Below are 19144 nucleotides of genomic sequence, written 5' to 3' on the forward strand. Positions count from 1 at the left end.
GTTTGTGGGGTGTGTCCATCTGTGTGTGATGTGTGTGTCCATACGTCCATGTGTGTGTGTGTGTGTGTGTGTGTGTGTGTGTGTCCATCTGTGTGTGTGTGTGTGTGTGTGTGTGTGTGTGTGTCCATCTGTGTGTGTGTGTGTGTGTCCATCTGTCTGTCCATGTGTGTCCATCCGCCCGTCCGTGTGTGTATGAGTTTGTGTGTCCGTCCGTCCGTCCGTGTGTGTGCCCATCCGTCCGTCCGTGTGTAAGTGTGTGTGTGTGTGTGTGTGTCCGTCCGTCCGTGTGTGTGTGTGTCCGTCCATCCGTGTGTGTGTGTGTGTGTGTGTGTGTGTGTGCATGCGTGGGTGTATATGTACTAAACATCCCATCAATATCTGCATACCAACAAACGGTCATGCACCATAACGTTCTCCCAAGATCAACTATGTTACAATTAATATCAACTATACACATACGTGTCTCCACATTCCATCACAACTACAAAATAAAAAATAAAACCCCTCAAACCTTCAGTCCAAATCTGCCAAGCTTGATACCAATTTCGTATCACATTGTGACTCCACCGGACGTGGACTCAAGCTATTCAGTGAGCCAAGGATATCGTCGGGATTGTTAAGACTGCAACTGTTACCTACAGCTCCGAAGCATTTCTCAGCAACAGACTGACTTCGAAATTTACGGTTGTTAACAAGCATAGAGTCTGTCTGTCCGTGTACTAAAGGAGAGTTCTCGGTCATGCTTGTGCCGTCTTTGTACAGTTTGTCGTCGATATCCTTTTGAAATTTGACGGCTTTCCTGCATCGTAGAGTGACAGAATGAGCAGATTTTTACACAACAGGAAATTGATTTTACCTGAAGTATGAGTGGAGGAAGACGACGTAGATGGTTGGGACAAGGAGTGTGTAGTACAAAAATGATGTTGTATCCATTATGCTAGACACACAGAGAAGAGAGATGTCAATTATTGTATTGAACAATGACATAAGTATATAATTCTGCAGCTCTGTGTGTGTGTGTGTGTGTGTGTGTGTGTGTGTGTGTGTGTGTGTGTGTGTTGTGTGTGTGTGTTTGTGTGTGTGTCCATGTGTGTGTCCATGTGTATGTGTGTGTGTGTCCATGTGTATGTGTGTGTGTGTCCATGTGTGTGTCCATGTCCGTGTGTGTGTGTGTGTGTGTGTGTGTGTGTGTGTGTGTGTGTGTGTGTCTACGTGTGTGTGTGTCTATGTGTGTGTGTGTGTGTGTGTGTGTGTGTGTGTGTGTGTGTGTGTGTCTATGTGTGTGTGCGTGTGCATGCATGTGTGTGTGTGTGTGTGTGTGTGTGTGTGTGTGTGTGTGTGTGTGTGTGTGTGTGTGTGTGTGTGTCTACGTGTATTTGTGTCTATGTGTGTGCGTGCATGCATGCGTGCATGTGTCCATCCATGTGTGTGTATGTGTGTCTATGTGTGTGTGTGTGTGTGTGTGTGTGTGTGTGTGTGTGTGTGTGTGTGTGTGTGTGTGTGTGTCTATGTGTGTGTGCGTGTGCATGCATGTGTGTGTGTGTGTGTGTGTGTGTGTGTGTGTGTGTGTGTGTGTGTGTGTGTGTGTGTGTGTGTCTACGTGTATTTGTGTCTATGTGTGTGCGTGCATGCATGCGTGCATGTGTCCATCCATGTGTGTGTATGTGTGTCTATGTGTGTGTGTGTGTGTGTGTGTTCGTGTGTGTGTGTGTGTGTGTGTGTGTGTTCGTGTGTGTGTGTGTGTGTGTGTGTGTGTTCGTGTATGTGTGTGTGTGTGTGTGTGTGTGTGTGTGTGTGTGTGTGTGTGTGTGTGTGTGTGTGTGTGTGTGTGTGTGTGTGTGTTCCATCCATGTGTGTGTGTGTGTGTATGTGCGTGCGTGCATGCATGTGTGTCCGTGTGTATGTGTGTGTGTGTGTGTGTGTGTGTGTGTGTGTGTGTGCGTGCGTGTGTGTGTCCGTGTGTCCATGTGTGTGTGTGTGTGTGTGTGTGTGTGTGTGTGTGTGTGTGTGTCACTGTGTGTGTGTCCGTGTGTGTGTGTGTGTGTGTCCATGTGTGTGTATTCATGTGTGTATGTGTGTCCGTGTTCATGTCTGTATGTGTGTGTGTGTGTGTGTGTGTGTGTGTGTGTGTCCATGTGTGTGTGTGTATGTGTGTGTCCATGTGTGTGTGTATGTGTATGTGTGTGTCCATGTGTGTGTGTGTGTGTGTGTGTGTGTGTGTGTGTGTGCATGTGTGCAAAGAGAGAGAGAGTTCACATACGTCTGTTCAAGCATTTGCAACAACTACTCACCAATATGCAAAGTTAGAATCACTGCACACAGATTGATCATCCAGCTGATACACAAGAATAAGAGAAAGACCAACACACTGTCCAACATGGCACATCCCCAATAAAAGGCAATACAAATAGAACGATTTCCGAGCTACAAACAAGCAATCACAACATCAATCCAACAACAGCTTATCACAGAAACCAAAATTTTTCCAAACTTAAACAGAAAATACGCAAAAATCAAAGAGTGACAATTTAGACTACAACGTGTTACTCATAACACTTGTAGAAACATTTGCTTAATAGGTTATGTTATACAATGGCAGGGATGTAAGGCACATCGACAACTCACCTGGTAGCTTGAATTGGTGTAGATGTGACGTGAGTAACAACAGGAAGGGAATGAAATAAACCTACAATGACGCAATTGCTGATTGTACTCTAATTCACACATTCATACAGCAGTCATTGTCCATGCCTTTATCTTTATCTGTCCGTCCGTCCGTCTGGCTAAATGTCTGTCTGTCTGTCTGTCTGTCTGTCTTTTATTTCTTACATCAAACTATGATACAATTCTGCAAAGAACTACAGTAATACAACTAGACTAATGTTCATTGAAAGCTAACATTACAGTAAACTAAAACACTTATATATAACTAAGACTAATGAGGAAAAATTGAGTGCTGAGAGAGTCAGGCCTCTTCAGACCCACCGCACAACATGCTAAGTTTCTTTAATATAACTTGAACATTACACTTCTGTAATTGTACGGAAAATGTTTTTCTCCAAAAATCTAAAAATTCCGCAGCATTAGGTCTTCCTGCTTCATCTGATGAAAAGGCTGCCAGTTTCTGTAAAAAATTTCTCGTCTCTTCTCCCCATGATCCAAAATGTTCCATAACCAGTGGAATGACTTTGACTACTGAGCCTCCAGGCAGTTGGTGTTGTTCATACTTGGCCATCTTTCTGGTTTCTCTTCGATTAGCTGCAATCCCTGTTGCCTCAGCAAAGCTTGGGAAAACATCTGAGCTCCAAGGGTGTGCCAATGAGATGTCAAGATCAATATTAGCACCCAACTCAGCATCAAACATGATAATGTCAGGTCTACATTCTGTCTGTCTGTCTGTCTGTCTGTAAATCTGTCTGTCTGTCTCTCTAAATCTGTCTGTCTGTCTGTCTAAATCTGTCTGTCTGTCTGTCTGTCTATCTGTCTGTCTGTCATTTATATATTTTCCAACACCAAACTATCATGCATTGCTGAAAAATCACAAAATTTATGAGTCCACAACTAAAAACAATACAATCTAAAGCTAAGATAAAACATAACCACTATATGAAATCTAAGTTAAAACTAAAAACTAAAGTCCTATAGTCTATGACTGAAAAACTAGTTGCTGAATGGTTCAGCACTCACATCCTCAGCCTCGAGCAATGACAGTTTCTTATAATAACCTTTGCATTTAATGGTTACATTTCTGAACTTGTATTGAAATTGCTACTGCCCGATGTTGGAAACATATCTGAGATCCATGGATGAGCTACTCTCTGTTCGCGTTCATTGTGTATTTTAAAAAATCTCTATAACTCCTGTGTCCTTTGTCGGTAAGCGACGATCTTGGCATCATTCGAAAGCGCAAGAGGCCGGATTTCTTGTAGACACTAAACATAGCATGTAAATAAGACACACCCAGAAGGATAAGGGTTTTGCATATCAAAGACCATTAGTCTATTAGAACATTATGATTATGATATACAGATAAGTGGTCACGTAAGCAGATGCCATGTCAATTACTTCATTACTACTAGTAATGCGTGAACCTCCCTCGAGCGTCGCTTCAAACGAAAGCTATGAAGCAATACTCATTGGGAGTAGCTTCGATCCGGAGTGGAGCAAATCTAGCTTTCCCCCAACCAGTCTCGTGTAGGTACACAGAGTGTAGCCAAACACCGAGGCTGCCGACTGCTCTTTCTAGCGACCGTAGACAGGATAGAAGCCGGTTCTAATTTTTCCAAAGCTATAGTTATAATTCTGTATGTCTTTGTGTATCACATTATGTACATTAGTTAGCTACGGTATCAGTAGTTGGCGACGCGCGTTAGCAAGGAAGCCCCGTACGTAGCACGAGCACTACTCTTCACGTTTGTGCATACTACGGCAGCAAGATTGGATGCTCGTAGATTTTCAGGTAGCGCTACTTGAAATACAACGTTTCTGTTGTTTCTGATCAAAAATTGACGTCTTTCTGGCTAGATGTTCTCTCATGCCGAACAGCGCGTAGTGATTGGCTGCCCAGCCATTGTCCCTCCTTGCCGCGTGCGACGCAAAGAAGAAGAATGCGTCGTGATTGGTCACTCGCTTGCATACCATACATTCCTGAAGTGTGACACCCATATATGGTCATTTTTGGCATACATAGTCAGCCAGCCAGAGATTTGGGGCAAATAGAACCCCGTTAGTATACCGCTCCTCGCAAGTCACGTGACTTCTTCAAAGTCCCGTTCCTTTGACTCGTAGCTTTCAAATTAATTACTCTAGTTCAAAGCTTCATACGTTCAGCAACGCTTGGTCGTGTTCGTCTGGGCTTGGCTGATCAATGCAACATCACTATCAACTCCTGTCACTTTGTAGTTGTCATCTATCTCATTTGTGATGTTAGAGCTTTCCATGCTGTCTTCCCTGCATCCCATCTTTTTCCTAGAAATTTTCTTCTTCTTTTTTTCTACGAGTTTGCAGGTATTGTAAGTCACAGTAAAACATGTCTGTGTCAGTAACAGTAAATCCGGGTCACAGTAAACAAGCTATTGATGTCATAATCACTTAGTAGGTCACAGGCAATTAGTTAAGTGTTTCTAAACCAACACAGGTGCTTCATTACATAGTTCCTGATTCACAGTGAACACGAACAGAGAGTAGGGCAAAGTCTAAATCAATCTGAATCAAAGATGACTATATCCGGGCGATCAACAGAAGTAGTGTAGCAATGGCACACGATGAATCATGATGGTGAATTTTGAGACTTCGCAAGCATTCTAACCAAACCGATGCAATGCATTCGTGTGACCATACAAGACCACCATTGGTCTTACACGTAAAAATATGGTAGCCGCTGTTGTCTAGAGGTGAGTTGCAGTTACAAGACTCTACCCATTCTGAAATGGTGATAGGCAGGTCCAATCTCACATGGCAGCACGCCAAGCAAAATTCACAAGGGTTGAGTGCAAATTCGTATGAGGTTAGCACATGTCTGTCTGTCTGTCTGTGTGTCTGTCTGTCTATCTGTCTGTCTGTCTATCTGTCTGTTTGTCTATCTGTTTGTCTGCTGATCATCTGTCTATCACTATTCTGTCCGTTGCTACTCACCACAACGAAAAACGATGATTCTGCCAACATAAACTTCACTCCTCCATAGAGAAAGTACGCGTCATTCCCAGATCCTCCAGTGTGAGTACCATTATCACCAATAACCTTCGCATGCTCAATCACCGGCTTCACTGTAAACTCAAGAACAGTTTGAGTGACTGCCCAAACGACGCTAATGGGCACGGACACGATGAAAGCACGAATGATTATTTTGTTGCCAGACGAACTGCCTGCAACAGTATAAGACAACATACGTGACCACAAAATAGACAGAAAGGAAAGCAAACCAAGAGATTCTAACCAACCAAATGCGAGGCCCAAACTGACCACCATCATTGCCGTGATGAATAAGATTAAGTGAAGCAACACCCACAGAATCTATAGAACCAATTGCAAAATATTTATTACTACACAAGTAGCTCACCATCCCGTTCTTCACACAGACAGATTTACGGCCATTTTTAGGCTTCGTACGTAAGAGTTGGACTGATGAAGCATCATGTGTTGTAAGTGCGTGTTGAGAAAGACAGCGATGCTCATCATTAACTCTTTCATTAACTGGAAAAAAGTTTCAGTAGTAGCTTTCGCGCCGGGCACTGCGCTGGTCCTGTGAGTCAAGCCAGCGAGTAGCTTCGTCATCTTTTTCCTGTCGCACGCAGTGATAACTTTCATCGCTTTGCCTTTCACGAAATAGCAGACAGAGAGCGCTTTCGGGGGGCATTTTAACCGTGTACAGGCGGGTTTGCTGTAATGACGCAAACGTTTGTGACGCCACAATAAATGTGCGACATCACAATAGGTGACATAACAATGAGTAGCCACAAGGTGACATCATGAAGTACAGATGAATGCCACCAACGCATAAGTATAGGACACAGACTACCGTAAACATCACCAGTTGCTATTCCAAAGTGAGAAAAGACCGCATGCTAAAGGAGAAGCGAAGAAGTGCAGCGGTTTGCGAGCGCATAGGGAACAAACTTTTTGGGACGTCACGATTTTCAAAAACTCCCACACAAAGCAAAGTACACAGCACCAGCCACCACGAAGAGCACCAGTTGCTTTACGAAAGTAGAAAAGGTTATGTACTAAAGCAGAAGCGGTTTGCAAGCAATTATGAAACAAAAATTCAAAATGGCCGTGCCCATGGACCACTTTCCTTTATATATAGAGATATAATCAATGACTAATTAAAAATCAATATTATAAATGAATGTTTAATTAATATTAATGATCTAGTTTAAACATATCAATATTAACTAATAGTCTAGCTACATACGTGTTTGCAAAAATATTATAAATATATGTTTAATTAATATTAATGATCTAGTTTAAACATATTAATATTAATTAACTAATAGTCTAGCTACATACGTGTTTGCAAAAATATTATAAATATATGTTTAATTAATATTAATGATTTAATTTAAACATTAATATTGTAATTAATAAACATTGATATTAACTATAGTCTCGCTACATAAGAGAAAACACAAATACTGTTTAGCGATCAGATCATTTCGGTTACACCAGAGGTGTGGCACATTCCCAAGACAGTCACACAACTACACACACACACACACACACACACACACACACACACACACACACACACACACACACACACACACATCTAGTATGTATAGTCCATGCAATGACATGTAGACCAGAAGCAATTCAATACCATTCAAGTAAGCTATCCGCTCAGTTACATGACTCTTACAAAGTCCTAGCTCAGAGCTAAAATTACTTACTTGAAATCAATTTATCTATATAAATAAATATTTAATTTTAATAATTAAAATTACAAATATAAGATTAATATCAATTTCAAAAAATAAATATTTTATATGTACATGTATACAAACACTACCAAATGACTTCACCTTCACTACTTCAACCGTGTCACTAGCTGCCAAGGCGACAACACAACGTACAACACTGAAAACCGTCGCAACCCACACCTAGACGACAACAAATTCCATCACTTCCTCAAACTTGAGTGGGCGTGGCCGTAGTCTGTGTGCCCCAACACCGACATTCACTGAGTGTGTTGCGTGTGGAAGTGTCGCATGCGGTGATGCTCACCAGCACGTAGAACGTACGAAAAATCGCCCTCGGCTCCGTTTTCAGTCTTCTAACAGCGTGTGCCATCGTAACGGAGAGATAGATGAGAAAGAGAGTGGCGGGTATGAGCAGCACGACATCCCAGAGAGCAACTCTAGACAATACACACACAAAATCGCATCCGCGTTCGGTCTGAGAGCAACTTGTTTGCTGTAATGATTGTTCTCATACTTGGCATGATGGACGCCGATCTTCTCGACGAGGATGTCAACGCAAAAACAGTCGGTGTTGTTGACCATTGGTGCTATTGTTCAGATACGGGATCTTGAAGAATCTGGATACCCGTAGGTAGTAAACTTTAGAGCCGGTGTCTAGGCTGGATTTACAATAAGTGTTTGCGTTCGCGTCTTGCGTCTTTTTTCTGGAACTGTGTACATTATTTCTACACGCGTTTGCGTCGACGTCTTCTGTCTCCATCAACGTATTTTAAGTTAGCGCACGTTAGACTGCAATGTCTACCGAAGAAGCTGTTTGCTGATTGCAACCTCGCTTGCATTGTGTCGTAAACGATCGATCAGAGGAAAGGAAAGAGAGAACGGGTTCTTGCCATAACGCTCCTTCTATCTAGATAGCTCTCTACATGAAAAAGCTTTTCGGCGATGCTAGTAGGCGACATCTCGGGTAGCTGAGAATTACCGCCGACGGTAATTGTGACAACCTATTTTGTACGCCATGCAGGCATGTCTAAAGCTGGATTTACAATATGGCTTCCGTAAGCAATGATTATTGATTTCGGCGCTGCACTCGACGTTGAGCAGTCTGTAGATTGTGTAGGGAGCTGTCCTTGCTTGTGGATGATCAACTGCAAGACGTACAAAGACCTGCGTGCATGAGAGAATACCTAGAAATTGATTTTGAGCAAGCTGGGGTTCCGGCAGAGTTCTGCTAGTAGAAAATCGAAGAGCGAGTGGTCAGTTCAATAATTCAGGCTGCGACGTCTACGGCGCGCTGAATCGTATTGTGAATGGTATGACGCGTGTGACGCTGTCACGGGGATTTGTGCACCCGGTGATTTGTGTACCCTCGCGCTTTGCTCGCGATTCCAGACCGTCGACTCGATGCTCCAGACCTCATGTCGGGTACACATATCACCGGCCATGATGCAAAGCTGCTGGTGATTTCGGACCCCGGTGATTTGTGTACCCTTGTGCTTTCCTCGCCGTCCCAGACTGCTTTCAAGCTACAGGACTCGCGATCGTAATGCAAACTAAAGTACTCTCTGTTCCCGATCATCTATTGTACATCTGCATTTAGCTAGAGAACGAATATCTCGTGACAGTTGCACCCGTGGCCGGAAGATGACCATGAAGAAGCCGGATGATGACTGAATCGAAGAAGCCGGATGTATGATGACTGTGACTCAACCGGATGATGACTGACTCCTAGAACTGCCGGATGGTGACTGTGACTCAACCGGACGACTGTGATCACAGTCACATGTGACTCAATCGGATAATGACTGCGGCATGCCGAGGGTACACTATATATTTAGAGACACAGCTCTAGCGCTGGATTCAGATGCAGGTTGTTGCAGTTGTGCAGTTGAGTGTCTACAGTCGCGAGCAGTTGTGTATCATAGCACGTAGAATTGATTCTTTGGTTAACTACAGTTGATCTACTCTAGAGTTGTAGCTGTATCTACGATTTCATACTAATATGCTTCTATTTGGCTTGTAATAAGTTGTCTCAGTCTGGACGCGCGTGATAGAGCCATATGGACAATCCAGAGTTGACGGATGCAGAGTCAGACGTAGAAGCTACAGTAAGATAGCATTGACATCTGCATGCATTAGTATTGGAGAATGCTCTAAACAATTGCAACGTTACAATTACTTTAATGATGTGGTAGGAAGTAGATACTGTAACTTCAGCAGAACAATGGTCGGAAAACATTGTGAACTCATACATAGAGTTCCTAGTCTCTGGAGGGACAAACTACACTGATATTCCAAGCAGGAAACGAAAGTCATTTAGAAGAAGAGCAAAAGATTTTACAGTTCAAGATGGAAGGTTGTACTACACAAAGACTCCAGGTTTACTCAGACTGGCACTTGGTAGCAAAAATGAGCAAGATCGTGCCTTTCAGGCTAGTGCATCATAATAAAAATTAGTTGCAGTTACTTGAAATAGCTATGTATATGAGTGAAGAATCACTCTGTTGATTGATGTAGGAGTGTCACGTAAATCCAACTGGCGGTCATCTGGGAAGAACTAAAACCACTGACAAAATAAGGAGCAGATACTACTGGCCAAACCAGTACATTGATATCGCAAATCAGGTAGAAATTGTTTTGTTACTAATCTTGTAAAATAATTTAACTAGCACAATTAATGTTGTCTAGATAAGAAAATGTGATAGGTGCCAGAGGACGAATTCTGTTCTCAAATTGCAGTCAAACGAACTCCACCCTATTCCTGTTCGTTCAGAAGTGTGGAGTCTAGTTGGAATTGATCTCATGGGACCGCTAACAATGACAATTCAAGGAAACCAATACATACTAACAATGACATGCTATTTCAGTAAATGGGTTGAAGCTTTCCCCATATCAGACAAAACTGCTGTTACAGTGGCCAGGGCTTTGTACACTGCCTACTGTAGGCATGGAGCACCAAACGATATTATCACTGATCAAGGCAGAGAGTTTGTCAACCAGGTTGTATGAGATATGTCCTATGTGCTTGTTAATTAAATCATGTATGTCCAATGTAAACTTTGCTTCACCTGTAGGTGTATGTACCACTAGTTGGATGTTTATACTGTGTTTGCTTCAACAGGTGTGCAAGGTACTCCATTGTCAATTCAATGTCAGGCAAAGAATAACAGCTGCTTATCATCCTCAGTCTAACGGACTAGATGAAAGAACAAATCAAACAATTAGAAAGTAAGATAAACAATATAAGAAGATAAGTGTAGTTCTATTGCAATTAGAGTATTATGACTACATAGATGCCTTGAAAAATTGGTAATAGAGCATGAAGAAGACTGGGATGAACTCCTTGACCCAGTTCTCTTTGCTATTCGAACCAGTGTTCAAGAGTCCACCAAGTTCACTCCTTTCTTTTTAATGCATGGGCGAGAAGCTAGGTTTCCTTTAGAAGCTGAAAACAGTGAGATCACTTCTGTCAGTCAGTTGGGTGATGTGCAGCAAGCAGTACATCATCTAAAGGAAATGAGAAACAAAGTTTTCCCTCAAGTAAAAGAAAACATTGAAAACAGTCAGGAAAGACAGAAACAACAATACAGAAAAAGAAAAGGAGCTGTAGTAAACTCTATCCAGGTTGGACAGACTGTTTTGCGATTAAATATGCTAAAAAGGACAACGAAAGGTCATAAGATGGAAGACACCTGGCTTGGACCATACAGAGTTATAGAAATGACTGCATCTGGTGGCTGTGTCCTTCGTTGCATCAAAACTAATTCAACAATGAAGCGCAAAGTTAATATTAGTCAGCTGAAGATCTACAATACACCACAGAAGTCTTCTGAATTGGCAAATGCGACAAGCAAAGATGATGAATCAGCTGCTACTAGGATTAAGGGCAACAGCAAGCCAAATTTCTCAGATTTAGAACGTCAGCTATTTGATCAAAGTCTGTTACGGCTGTGGCGCACAGGAGCAATATGGGAGGCTTGGAAAGCTGAAGAAGACGACGAGAGAGAGGTATGCTTACATCTAGCTACTGGCACATATGATTAGTTATGTTATGGTTACTGCATGTACTTTGTGTTTTGCAGCTTGCTGAACATACAAGCTCTGTTGAAGAATGTTGGCTTAGTGTCAATGTAGACGTGGCTCTGTGGCTAGACTGTCGAACATATGAGAAAAAGCCAACATTAAAACGAGTTAGTGATTTTGTGCTAGTAAATTCTGTTGTTCATCAAGAGTTCAATGATTTTGCAAAAGCTGAAATAACACCAGAATTGCAATTACTACTAGACGTGGACTTAATTAAGGTCTGGGAAACTGACAAAGCACTCTCATTGCCAAGGGTGTCTCGATATCAAAACGTGTATGTCAACATCAGCAGCTCTCAACTTGATGACCTATGTCTGTGGGTATATGATATGAGAAAGCTGTATAACAGTAAAGGAAGAAGTTTGTTTGAGGTAGTTAATAAGAGAGCAAGTATGCCTCAAACATTGTCTAGTCTAACATCAGCTGCCGAGAGTTCACAAAGAGTAATTCAACTGAATTTGCCACAATAACCAGAAGATTTGTTATAAAATTTTCTTTTGCAGTGGGTACATGGTCTGGATCTCAATGAAACTGATAAATGTATTATACAAGGCAAGTGTGCCGACGGCTTTCTAACTGACAAGCACATGCATGCTGCTCATCAGCTTCTATTAAAGCAGTTTCCCTACATCAGTGGACTAGAGTCAACACTCCTTTGCCAGACTTACGGATTCGCTCATGTAACAAGTGATGGTATGAAATAAATACCCCTCTCACTGACATGACACACACACACACACACACACACACACACACACACACACACACACACACACACACACACACACACACACACACACACACACACACACACACACATACATGTGCACACACACACACACACACACATGCACGCACGCACACACACACACACACACACACACACACACACACACACACACGCACACACACACACACATACACGTGCACACACATACACACATGCACACACACACACACACACACACACACACACACGCACACACACACACACATACACGTGCACACACATACACACATGCACACACACACACACACACACACACACACACACACACACACACACACAACACCACACACACAACACCACAACACAACACACACAACACCACACTACACCACACTACACTAATAGTGTAATATTATCAAAATAATATTATAAGCATTCATGTGGTTTGTAATAATAACAAATGCATTTTTGTACAGCTATTCAGATTCATTTTACAGGAAGTCATCATTGGGTGACTTCAACCTGCTTTGGCAAACAAGTACGACTATACGACAGCAATGCTGGCCTACACTTGTCTCCTTGTATGGAAACACAGCTGGCGCAAATCTATCAATTGGCTCACAAAGACAACATTCTCATGGTAGAACAAATGCCAGTGCAACAGCAACAAAATGGTAAAGATTGCGGGCTATTTGCAATAGCATATGCATTTCATGCAGCTCTAGGAGATGATGTAACCATCATGCATTTTGATATTTCCAAAATGCGACAACATCTGATTTACTGTTTGGATCGAGAGGAGCTCTCACCTTTTCCAATGGAAGAAGACAAGCCATTGGAAACATGTGACAGAAGTCACTTTTATATTACTTTGCACTGCACGTGTTTGTTGCCAAAGACACATGGCAAGATGGTAGTGTGTTACGTCTGTGAAAACTTGTATCATGACAGATGTGTCACAATGTCAGGTAGTGAGCCTTGGATTTGCGCTAAATGTAGATAAATGTCTTGCTATACACAGCTTCAGTATTAATTTGTTCAATTAATACATCAACTTTAAATATACAAAGTTGAAACTGTGAACTAAGTCAGAATCTAGAACCTTAATTAAACATTTGACAACGATATCTTCTCTTCTCTAGACTTACCTTAAATTGCCAGCTGTGTTAAGATCTCCGTCCGTCCGTGTGTACACATGACCAGGTCGTCCATAAGTCTCTAGTTGGCATACACGCGTGCACATCAATGCTCCTACAGCGATCCCCAGTTGCAAGTTGAGAACTGCAGGCTTGTAGACCCATCTATGCTTGCAGCTGAGTCTGCAATCGTCTCCAACTAATGTTGGAGTGAATCTCCTTCGTACATCAACAACGTCAGGCTGGTCAACCGATTGATTGGTTACGTACTAGACTTCACTCACAAAACGACGCCTAGAGACGAGTATTCAGTAATATCAATTGCTTGAAACGTTGTCACGGTTTGGGACGGCGAGGAAAGCACAAGGGTACACAAATCACCGGGTGCACAAATCCCCGTGACACCTTGCATCATGGCCGGTGATATGTGTACCCGACATGAGGTCTGGAGCATCGAGTCGACGGTCTGGAATCGCGAGCAAAGCGCGAGGGTACACAAATCACCGGGTGCACAAATCCCCGTGACAACGCGATGCGTGCCACTCCCACGCAAGACAACGTGACGCGACGCACGCGACGCGACGCTCAAGCGTTCCATATTGTAAATCCAGCCTAAGGCTAGATTAGAATTGCTCTACTGTCTGTTTCCCTTAGGTGTGAACTTGAAAATCATCAATATCTCCGCTGTTTTTTGGACTTTCGCGATGATCTCGGTATCGTTAGAAACCGCTAGGTCTGGCATTTCTGTTTATCAAATTATCTAAGCCTTTCCTACAAAAGAAGCGGAAGGATGATACTTTTGCATATCAAGGACAAATGGGTGGAGCAATGGTTATTATCTTGTAAGACCAATGGCCATTGTTCACGAATGGATCAGCAAGTAGCAACTGGAACCATTAAGATAATTGGTGTAACATGGTCCAACTGGAACAGCTCTTAGTGCTCTAATGAGCACACCTGGTGTGACCTCTACTTCATTACTCGCTTGCGATCGGAAGAGAAGGATCCGAGTTCGCATGCGAGGTAACGCAAGGCGCAAGATTGTAACGAGAAACCGAGTCTATGTTCTAAATCCTTCTTTACGCGTTGGCCGGGCGCCGTTGTGACAGAGACGTGATCGTGAGAAAGAAGAACAATGACAGAAAGTGACGCTCTAGCTAGACTACTACTAGTAGGCTCATCGGAACCACGACACTGAAACCGGAAAACCGAAATCATCACAACGATCCTAGATAGACTCTAGTAACCAATTTTCCCGACTCTGTGCGACCTTTCCTTCGCCAGAGGACTGCAATTCTGTAGCTGCCCACTTGCTAGACAAAAAGTACATACCGCCCGCCTCACCTAGAACTGCAAGTACGTCAGGAAGATGAAATTAATTATTAAAAACTAATATAGCTATAGTCTGCCCGTTAGGAGAACGGGATGGTGGGCTATAGTAAGTATACATATAGACTGGTGTCTAACATTTTTTAGTCTAGTCAAGTTGGATGTGCTACTCTATGCTTGAGGGTTTTGCTCTCTAGCTGGCTCCGTGATGCTTTGCCTGGTAGGGGATCGATTGACCAGATAGACTCTCAAGCCTATATACATATATATATATATATATATATATATATATATATATATATATATATATATATATATATATATATATATATATATATATATATATATATGTATGTATGTATGTATATATATATATATATACAGTAAGATATGATCAATTAATGATCTTACTCTGAAAATCTTATTTGCCCCCTAGTCTTGGGTTTGTTGTATTAGTTTCTAGTATTTTGATCGGGTTTAATGGATTGCCGCCCTTTGAGGGGTAGAATAATGGAAACTTTAAGTTTTATCATTTCATATTTTGTATTATATATATATATATATATATATACAGTACAAACAAACAACCAAACAAACAAACCCTCACATATGAATTTTGTCTTCTGTTAGAGTATTTTTGCTGGTATGGTGACTACAGTGTTTAGACTTCAATTGCCAATAGTAGATTAGCACAATAGTATGTACATGTCATGCATTTATGTTAAATTTTGAAGCCGTCTACTTTATTTATTAATTTGTTGTTGTTAGTAGAATGTGTAGTTGTCTAGATATGAAAACTTGGGTATTACTATAGTTACCTAAATAGATAATTTACTTAATGTTGTGATGATAATTATTATCAACATCATAATATGTTATCAACCAGTGTTTACAGTTTACAGTTTAGTGTGTGTTTAGTGTTTACAGTTTATGGTGTGGGGACAGAGCATGCTAACTACACACGCGCGCGCGCACACACACACGCACGCACGCACGCACGCACGCACGCACGCACACACACACACACACACACACACACACACACACACACACATACACACGCACACATCTATTGTAGTAGTATATATAGGTGGAGCAAAAATAGGTTACCGTTATGGTACAGAATGATTAGCATGCTATATGGCTGTTACCAACACAAGGGGCAGATAGCCTCTGAGTGCTGGTAAAGCCATAGAGCATGCTAATCATATGATGACTTTTATACCATGATTACGTGATGTATGTAATTGAGAGTGCACACTTGCTGTGCAATACGTCCTAGACGCCATCTAAATATGTGCTTGTGACTGGTCACATGGTATGAGTTGCAGTTATTTGGAAAGTGGACACTGAGAGTTGACAAGCTTCAATGATATTGATACATGTCATAAACATACACAGTAGCCTTATGAGGCTGCTAATAAATGATACAGTGTTGCTACCAAAGCTACAAGAAAACACTGCTGTTATCTAGGAAGTTACACGCTAGAAAAAGGCTGCTGCTTTAGCTAATTAAACTATCAATCTTTTTAACACACAGCAGATTTGAGAACACTAGCAATGTTCTAACAAACTATACCTCATATAGAGTAGTTTACAAAGCTGTAGTGGTAGATGTACCATAATCTGTTGTGTTATCTTTTGATAATAGCAAATCTTCTGATGATAGCGAATCTTTTTTGTGTTTCTCAGTGCCTTTTCTTGTGGTGTGTTCGGACTTTCCCTGTCTAGAATTTGCACGAACCCCACTCCTTCGAGTGTATCGAGATTGTTTTTGTTCTTGTCTAAACTCCCATATTATGCAAGCCAGTATGATAATGTTATGCACTCGGAAGTCCACTACTATTGGGCGGAAAATTTCAAATGGTTTGTGCAAAGAACTTTTCACTTTCACAAAAGTATGCTCATCTTTGTTGGACTCGTCTTTCAATACGTCAGCAATTGCCAATGAAACTGTTACAGCCAATAGCAACATTAGGAGCAAAGTTCTAGTCGATTTTTTATATATCGTAGCAGCTGGATCTTGATTATCTGCAGTTGGAACTTTAGCAGCAGCTGAATTTTCACTATTTGGATCTTTACTACCAGCTGGAATGTCAGGATCAGCTGGATTTTGACTATTTGAACCTTGACTACCATCTGAAATCTTGCTATCAGCTGGAATGCCATTAGCAGCTGGATCTTGATTATCTGCAGTTGGAACTTCAGCAGCAGCTGAATTTTGACTATTTGGATCTTGACTACCAGCTGGAATGTCAGGATCAGCTGGATTTTGACTAGTTGGACCTTGACTAGGTGGATCTTGACCAGGAGTTGAGCTTAGATGTTCATCAGACTTCAGCTTGAAATAAATGATCACGATGAACTCGGAAATGCTTGATATCAACCCAAGAGTTTTTTCTGCTATTCCAATGTTTTCTTGTTCAGTGCTATCAAGGTGTTTACCATAGTCAGAATATGTGATGATCGCAAAACAATTGTAGACAACACCTCCTAAGACAAAGTATAATAAATACACCAGCCTTTCAGGATCACCAAGAAACATCCATTTTAGGAAGGTACAAATTTTGTCACCAACTCGTTCACATCTGTTTCTCTCATTCTGCTGCTGTTCTGACATTGCTGGAGTGCAACGTGTTCCTGCTAGTAGAAGTACTGATATTACAATAATTAGACAATGTAGAAAAATCTGGATTATTTTGATGTAATGAACGAGCTCCTCCTTCTGCATGTATGAATAGCCGCAACACAATAGTGCTATTGTGATCGGCACCAATACACAGAATCCAGAGTAGATGTCTTTCATTGCTTTCCAAAAGTTCTCTTTTTCGTCATCATCGCTGCCTTGTTTTGGATTGTTAGATCTGTCTGTGCTGCTTGAATTTTTCTTGCTGTTGCTGTTGTTCTTGTCGTATTTATCCAAAGCAATGTGTATAAACATTGCAAAAAACTGAAAATATGTCCCCACTAGCAGAGGAGTAAAGATGGCTTGCAGGAATCTCCATGCTTGGTTTGAGATGACTTTCTCATTGCAAGGCTCGTGAAAACATGTTGCATTGACTAATGTGTCAATCACCAGTAACAGACACATAAACGCAAAGAAGCCGTTTATCACTCTCATCCATGGAGGCATTAAAAACAACTTGCTCTTTCTACCAATACGAGACTCCACTGCAAGGTATGCAGCTGTATAGTAAAACACACAATCATTAATATTTTGTATGACACTGTGTCCTAGGACGCATTCAATTAGGGCTTTTTGGAAAAAGAAAAATGACAAACAAGAACAGAAAGCCAACGTAAATAGAACAAGTTGTTCAAACAGGAAAGTGACATGTACTGCGCATGCGCACAAATAATGGTGCAGTGGCTGTTGCTTCAATAGTGCAGTATGTTTATACATACGCCATAACGCCAAATGAGTAACACCATTACAAGATTACCCCAAATATGTATCTTTCCTTCATCACTAAATGTGGGGATTCACTCAATCAGCCACTTACCTAGAGACAGCTAGAGCTGTACACATATGCATCACCACCCTCTAGGCTCTATTGGCTCATCTGGACTGCAGTGTGCGCACTGACTTTGCATTAATTGTCATTTGTGGTGTTCTTTAGAGGCCTTTAATTAATTACCAGGTCTAAATAAAAAGATTGGTCCCGCCCCAAAGGACGGAATTCCAAGCTTTCCGGAAAGAGGACGTCTATAGCCAAGAACACCCTGTTACACTGGAAAATCTCAATCGAATACGCCGCTAGAGATACACATTGTACAAAACAAAATCTAGACACGTGTACGTGCAATATGTACCTGCTGAGAACATGAATGTTGTTTTTGCGACTCCAGATAGCACTCGAAGTCCACTTTGAGTTGCTCCTGTTTCGCAGGCACCAATCATTATCCAGACAATCACTAGACGGGCAAAGGGTCCCAAAAGAAATCCTCCAGTGATCCGCCACTGGAAAACCAGTTCTTTCGTTCTCTGGATTGTCCTGTATACCGCGTGTTCTGTTTTATTCGATTGTGGAGGTGACCACGCGTTGTGTAGTCGTAGCACGAACATCACAATCATTAGGACTGTCAGTAGACTCTCCAAGGCCGCACACCAAGCAAAGTACATCTTCAGTCGTTTTCCATTAGTAGCTAGGTTTCCAGCATTCTTCCATGGCCACCAATAACTTTCGTTATATTTTTTTGGCAACGCGGTGTCTTTCTTTACGCAACTCCACGACTCGTTCAGATGACCGCAGTAGCACATAGGCTTTGATCTGTTTGTGGTACAGTTCTTGTGGCCATACAGATCGATGATAGCGCACCAGTGACCACTAAACAAGCCAACTCCTACAACTACTGCAACTACTAGAGATGCCTGCATCTGGCCACACATCATCTTGAGTCTTTCTTCATGCACTAGCACATACAATAGCGATCAATTAATTTATATACAG

General features: G+C 41.8%; 3 protein-coding genes across 5 annotated transcripts; 1 reads left to right on the forward strand and 2 right to left on the reverse strand.

Annotated features, from left to right (window-relative positions):
• Positions 1-411: 411 nt before the first annotated feature.
• Positions 412-8012, reverse strand: LOC134197281 (transmembrane protein adipocyte-associated 1 homolog). Its single transcript, XM_062666568.1, has 9 exons — positions 7933-8012; positions 7723-7855; positions 7521-7598; positions 5940-6012; positions 5635-5864; positions 2626-2686; positions 2292-2424; positions 857-937; positions 412-799 (listed from the first exon to the last, which is right to left on the reverse strand). The coding sequence occupies exons 1-9, from the start codon at positions 7998-8000 to the stop codon at positions 514-516; spliced, it is 1143 nt and encodes a 380-aa protein (XP_062522552.1). The 5' UTR covers positions 8001-8012; the 3' UTR covers positions 412-513.
• Positions 8013-9269: 1257 nt separating this feature from the next.
• Positions 9270-13356, forward strand: LOC134197194 (uncharacterized). Of its 3 annotated transcripts, XM_062666470.1 has the most exons (10): positions 9270-9360; positions 9443-9523; positions 9611-9847; positions 9933-10040; positions 10104-10415; positions 10537-10643; positions 10709-11423; positions 11498-11941; positions 12002-12191; positions 12705-13356. In XM_062666470.1, the coding sequence occupies exons 2-10, from the start codon at positions 9476-9478 to the stop codon at positions 13229-13231; spliced, it is 2688 nt and encodes an 895-aa protein (XP_062522454.1). In that variant the 5' UTR covers positions 9270-9360; positions 9443-9475; the 3' UTR covers positions 13232-13356. The 3 variants fall into 3 exon arrangements, with proteins under 3 accessions (XP_062522454.1, XP_062522453.1, XP_062522456.1); XM_062666469.1 differs by lacking the exon at positions 9270-9360 and having other exon boundaries at positions 9387-9523; XM_062666472.1 differs by lacking the exons at positions 9270-9360; positions 10104-10415 and having other exon boundaries at positions 9388-9523.
• On the reverse strand, positions 10540-13816 carry LOC134197195 (uncharacterized). Its single transcript, XM_062666473.1, has 3 exons — positions 13649-13816; positions 13377-13583; positions 10540-10922 (listed from the first exon to the last, which is right to left on the reverse strand). Exons 1-3 carry the CDS (start codon positions 13777-13779, stop codon positions 10919-10921), a joined length of 342 nt encoding a protein of 113 aa, XP_062522457.1. The 5' UTR covers positions 13780-13816; the 3' UTR covers positions 10540-10918.
• Positions 13817-19144: the final 5328 nt, after the last annotated feature.

This window comes from Corticium candelabrum, chromosome 22 (genome assembly GCF_963422355.1).
Source record: "Corticium candelabrum chromosome 22, ooCorCand1.1, whole genome shotgun sequence".
Lineage (NCBI taxonomy): Eukaryota > Metazoa > Porifera > Homoscleromorpha > Homosclerophorida > Plakinidae > Corticium > Corticium candelabrum.

Coding starts and splice junctions, on each gene's coding strand:
- LOC134197281 (XM_062666568.1), bottom strand. CDS start 8,000: ATGGTCAACAACACCGACTGTTTTTGCGTTGACATCCTCGTCGAGAAG. Junction 7,599..7,722: donor TTCGTACGTTCTACGTGCTG/GTGAGCATCACC, acceptor GTTGTCGTCTAG/GTGTGGGTTGCGACGGTTTT. Junction 5,865..5,939: donor CAGTTTGGGCCTCGCATTTG/GTTGGTTAGAAT, acceptor ATACTGTTGCAG/GCAGTTCGTCTGGCAACAAA.
- LOC134197194 (XM_062666470.1), top strand. CDS start 9,476: ATGGACAATCCAGAGTTGACGGATGCAGAGTCAGACGTAGAAGCTACA. Junction 9,848..9,932: donor AGCAAGATCGTGCCTTTCAG/GCTAGTGCATCA, acceptor TGATTGATGTAG/GAGTGTCACGTAAATCCAAC. Junction 11,424..11,497: donor AAGAAGACGACGAGAGAGAG/GTATGCTTACAT, acceptor TGTGTTTTGCAG/CTTGCTGAACATACAAGCTC.
- LOC134197195 (XM_062666473.1), bottom strand. CDS start 13,779: ATGATGCAAGGTGTCACGGGGATTTGTGCACCCGGTGATTTGTGTACC. Junction 13,584..13,648: donor TCGTCTCTAGGCGTCGTTTT/GTGAGTGAAGTC, acceptor TGATGTACGAAG/GAGATTCACTCCAACATTAG.